This window comes from Phoenix dactylifera, chromosome 1 (assembly GCF_051530095.1).
Source record: "Phoenix dactylifera cultivar Ajwa chromosome 1, Ajwa_hap1_PhDact_Kaust_v1.1, whole genome shotgun sequence".
Lineage (NCBI taxonomy): Eukaryota > Viridiplantae > Streptophyta > Magnoliopsida > Arecales > Arecaceae > Phoenix > Phoenix dactylifera.
Window position 1 is genome coordinate 54,998,098 of NC_143190.1, and position 5,481 is coordinate 55,003,578.

At 41.6% G+C, this 5,481-nt stretch overlaps 1 protein-coding gene across 1 annotated transcript; it reads right to left on the reverse strand.

The window, feature by feature from the left end:
* Positions 1–292: 292 nt before the first annotated feature.
* On the reverse strand, positions 293–5,243 carry LOC103714200 (phosphatidylinositol 4-kinase gamma 4-like). Its single transcript, XM_008801378.5, has 2 exons — positions 3,059–5,243; positions 293–1,000 (listed from the first exon to the last, which is right to left on the reverse strand). The coding sequence occupies exons 1-2, from the start codon at positions 4,406–4,408 to the stop codon at positions 623–625; spliced, it is 1,728 nt and encodes a 575-aa protein (XP_008799600.4). The 5' UTR covers positions 4,409–5,243; the 3' UTR covers positions 293–622.
* Between the last annotated feature and the right edge of the window lie 238 nt (positions 5,244–5,481).

Sequence of the window (5,481 nt, forward strand, 5' to 3'; positions counted from 1 at the left end):
CCATAGACAAGACAAACAAATACTTTCCATGTCACTCGATAATGTGATTCGCATCTCAGACATCCAAGTGATCTGTTAGCTATCCAATCAAACTCAAGCAATGGATTCTCTTGGTGGCCTAGGCCCTCCATTACATTTAAACAAAAGGAATCACCCACTTTTTGAGAAAGGATGATCACACGAGGAATGGCAATGGCACATGCAGGCAGGTTAAAAGAGAGAACTCGTGATAAAGGGGAAAAAAAAGAATGGCGATTTAAATGCCAGCAGCAACAACATGATAGCCATCATCTACACAAGAAATTGCAGATTTATTCATGACATATACCATCCAAGCATTCAATCAGCACAATCAGTTTTGATATGATCTTGAGTTTCTGTTCATCCACTCATAATATTGCAGGAGACCTGAACCAGCAGAGAGAGATGGTAAGAGCTGCCGTCCAAAGTCTCAACCTAACGCCTCTTGTGCTATGGTCAGGGCATGACCATATCAATAAAAAAGAGTGGGGATAGCAGTTCTAGCAGTCACCCACATCTCCTTTCCGACTGACAATAAACCATCCACATACATACATCTGCATATACATACATATATATATATATAAGCACAACTGCTGACTTATGACGTGAATTCATCAAGATAATGATCCATGATTTCAGACACAGACTTCAGGAATGCAGTTTCACTGGTGCCTGGAAGAACAGCATCCTTGGCTTCACGGACGATTTCTTCAATCATGGATTCCTTCTTCACTGTTTCTCTGCACAACATATTCCCAATATCATATGGAGTAAGCCCCCTCTCTGCACCCTTCTTCAAAAGCATAGTGGAGATGCGAAATGTGCGGGCACAGTCAACTGAGAGTTCCCAGCCGTAGAATTTGAGAAGAGCAATATCCTGCTCAGCATCCAGCGATTTTATGTAGTCAATGGTTTCTGAATTAAAAGGCTGGCGAGACTGAGGCCAGTAGAGCCACTCAAATGTGCAATCTTCAAACTGCACCAAGCACATAAATTTAGAAGCAAGATATGACATTTAAATACACTGGACACATCCAAAAATCAGTGGGCATCAGGAGAGCTTAGGCATCAAGAGATTATCAGATAAAAAAATACACTAATGATAGGTAAAACTTTGCAAGATGAAATTCAACCTAGATAAGAGATTATAACTTAATTACAAGTAAATGCATACCAGCCTCGCAGACTCATGGGGAAGAATTGGGAAATATGATGACGCTAGTGCTCTTTAAATTGTACACAAAATAGGACCAAGTTGGGTAGAGAAGCTCATATGCAGGTTATTGTTGTTAGGGATCTTATGTCAGATGTACTCTCTCCTCAGAATTTCCTTCTAACACCTTCCATATCACTGCAGCAAATTACTGTACTCATCTACAAAAGAAGTTGCCATGCGTCTGTCTCTAGAATATACTTTATGTATTCCAGGATTAGATTCTAGTATATACTAAAGATCCTGTCTATTTAAAGGCAGCATATACTGCTTAGAAACATATATTTTTACTTCTTTATACTATTTATAATATAATCAGAAAGGCTTCGGTCCAGCCTCACACGGTTCGCTCAAATCCTGAAGCGTCCCTCAAAAAACATTCCGAGCTAAGTATAGAGAGGCAGAAGGAACAAAAAAACTTCCGCAACTCCACCATTTGAGACATCACATATTTCCCCTTCCCTCCCTTCTCATCTTTTCCAGTGGTCCCTGCCATCTACATCGTCCAGGATATGAACTCTTTCGAATCTCCCACCAAGTGTCATCCCTAATCACCTCATATTTGGTCTCTTCCCCTCTATTGCGATAGGGGGGCTATCAAGTGGAGAACCTCCCCCACCCCCCACAACAACAAAAAAAAAAAAAAAAAATCCCCACCTTTGAGTCATACTAAAATAAATCAAAGGAGAGAATTCCACAACTTTAAATAAGAATTTATATATCGAAACTACTTCAAAATCTAATCTATACTTATTCTGGTCTATATATTTATATTTGATGGAAGAGCTTTCCTATAGCTGGATTTTTCATTTATAGCATGCAATATCAAATGATCCATTTCTAATCAATCCCACCAATCAAATGCCATTCTCTTCGTAATCTAATTATGACCATCCATCCATCAAACATTGTCCTTATCTTTTTTCTAAATTTATTTTATCAATTCATTTTTTAAAATCAGAACTGTCCATTGAATACTACTCTTCTAATCATAGCTATACAGTAAATGTTTTTTTTTGTGTACCCACATGCATCAGACATGTCAAGTTCTGGTAGGGATAGTTTCATATTTTTACTTTCAAGAAAGCACCATCAGTAAGGAAGGTAAAAACTGATAGAGAAGCCAAAAGAAAATACCACAATAGATGTTGAACAATAGCATTAATTGCAGGACATAGCAGAGTTCGAATAACAAAATCAAGGTGCAGAAAAGATATTCTAAACACACAGAAGTACAGGGAGACACAAAAGTATGAAAAATTAACAAGTGGTTACACAGAGGCATGTAGAAAGGTCTAATTTCATATATCAAAATTGTCTTTTTCCTAAAATGATTCAACTCTTCCATATATTATTGCCCAAATTTCCTTTTTAGAAAGATATTATTGCCCAAAATTGATTTGTATAAATGAAACTTCACAAACAGCTAGATAAGATAGGAATAGCATGTTGCAATGTTCCAAGATCTCAAAACATAAAAGTATAAGCATCAAACCACACCACTTGCATGCAGTCTGGCTATCATGAACAGTTGCCCTTCTAGAAATGAAAGGGTTTCATCATGTGTACATGATCTACATAACCCATCTAGAAAGCATAATAAATGGTGGAAAATACACAAGTAAAGCAATAATTGAAAATGTAAACACCAAGATGTCTTAGTATTGCAAAGTGTCAAATAAAAAATAAATGCAGACAACAAATTTACTTCAATAACTGCAAATATTGTATAGCGTAATAAAAGCACAATCAATACAGAAATTTTTAGAAGGTAATATTCAGGTTATGCTAGGGAGCAAATCACTGAATTTGCATACTCACATTCTCAGGCAAGCAATATCCATGATCGATTGGAACCAGCACCAGACGGCCTTCTTCTTCCTCGCAGAGTAATATATTTCCAGCATGCCGATCAGCATTTGCCAACCTTACATCCAACACGCATATCTTGTGGACCTCCTGCACTGGAAATGCCCGAGGACCCATGTCCTCACAACTCCCATTGTTTTTCACAAACATCTGCAAGGATCCAATCTTGAAATTCCTCAGTGCATGCTCATAACCTTCAGGGTGATTAAAACCTTCATGCAAGCACCGCACCATGAATGTTGGAGGAACACCAGAAAACCCAACATCAATGCCCGAGAATGACCGGCGTCCACTTACAGGGTGATCGAGAATGTATGCTGCAACTTCCCTAAGCGCACCCTCTCCAACCCGAGTCCCTCTCTTCAACCCTTCGCCATTTGTTGACAAGGGAAGCCCTCGAGGATTATTCTTAGCCATCGGCTCCTCATCAATTGGCTTAAAAACGGCAACAAATCCCTGACCCAATGCATCCTGCATAAAATAAGCTCCCCCTGTACCTTCTGAAGACATGACAGGTGGTTTTCCCTTCTCCAATCCAGCAATAGTAGCGCGAACAAGATCATCAATCACCGCAGGCAATTCAACTTTTGGATTAACAATGACTGGCTCAACCCAAGCATCTCTATCCCGTGGTTTCTTGCTAATTATCTGAAGATCATCTGAACCTATCTTCCTTTCTGTATCAGGTGCTACGACAGATAGCTCGAAATCCTGCTCGACAGGCCTAGTCCTGACTTTTGCAGATCTCTGCACCAGCAAGTGCATCACGGCATCATTGTACTTACAAATGTCATGAATCAGCCGCCGGTCATCAAGCTCCTCGCCATCATAAAAGAGTTTTCCATTGTCAAGATCAACAAAACCTCTCGCCCTCTTTGCAATCTCATTCTTAACATAGGCAACGTCCCTGCCGCGCTCAACATGGAACTTGAATTTCTTCCCACAGGCGGTCTTGACGGTGATGACACGGAGATCAGAGACCCGGATGACGAGATGGAGGACATTCCCATCAGACACGCCATAGTCCCGGATGAAGCAGTCATTCCGGGCGAGCTCCCGGCCACCGAATACCAGCTTCTGCTTCTTTACAACAAATCCTTTGCAACTCTGGATCCTAAGCTTAACGGAGGAGATAGAGTCAGACTCCAGGACCCTCATTGGGATCACCGAAGCCCCCGGGACGGCAAGGTAGATCATGATCGACTCCGGGGAACAATGCGGGGATCTGATACCCTCGGATAGGAATGAGGAGAGGGCAAGATCACCCCCGACCGGGCTGAGAGTGGCTCCAGCGGACGACATTTTCCTTCCCAAAAACGGGAATTTGACCCTCACTCGTCTCTAGCGGAACGAACCACCAAGAACAGCGGCACGAACCACAAAAGAAGGCAAGGGCGTCTCAAACCCTAGAGCCCATCAGCAATCCCGACCAATTCTCCCCCCAAAAGATCAAATATTTAACCCCTAAAAGGCCAATCCCGCCTTAATCCTACTGCAACCTCTAAAAATCTAAACTTGAACAACAAACGAACACTTTGACCCGGATCCTCGCGAATCCTCGCAAGAACCCTAAATTCCAGGCACCTCTCTACTTTCTCCCAATTAGAAATGAACAAACCCCAAATTGGAAAGGAATGCTCCTTTCCAAAAATTAGGGTTTCATCCAGGAATAATGGGGGTCGGGAGACAGATTAAGAACCAAAATGGGGCGAAAAGGGGATCAAAAAAAGGGACAATTGACGGATTTTCAGAAGCGGAAATGATGGGAAACGGGGGACCGGAGGGACGATTGGGGGAGAAGGAGGGGGATGGATTCTTACCAGAAAGAAGAATCGAGGGCGAAGAGACAACGGAGGCGAGCTTAAATCGAGCGCCAAATTTAGGAAAATAGCAATGGATTGGGGACGGAATGCATCAATTTAGCGTTTCCGTTCGGCTCGAATTCGCTCCTCGTTGGCTCGTTCCAAAGGCCCCGCACTTCACTGCGAGAATTCCGTGTTACTTCGCAGCGATTCAAACGGTCGATTTTTTTTTTCATAAAAAAAAACGAAGTTCGGAAAAGGAAGAAAAAATGTCGGGAAGGCGGTGGTTGGACGGGGACCGTTGGCCATGCATTCGCTTTGGACCCGGGTCTGACGGAAAAGTCGTTCACGGCGTTAGGAGCAGGATATGACCAGAAAGATCTGGAATTTAGTGTTAATTAATTAATGAAAATATCTGCGTTGGGTTGTGATAAAAAAAAGATTGGTTTACTTATTTAAATGGGGTTTGACTGAAGATTAGTTACTAAGAATCAGAAAATTGATGTAAGCCCCATCTAAACAAGGAAGATTGATCAGTTTTTGTATTTGATGCTCACAATCTTTCTAGTCTTT

Bases quoted from the DNA above. Each gene is read 5' to 3' on its own strand.
- LOC103714200 (XM_008801378.5), bottom strand. From the start codon at position 4,408: ATGTCGTCCGCTGGAGCCACTCTCAGCCCGGTCGGGGGTGATCTTGCC. The intron at 1,001-3,058 runs GTGAGTATGCAA...TGCTTGGTGCAG, and splicing joins GATATTGCTTGCCTGAGAAT to TTTGAAGATTGCACATTTGA.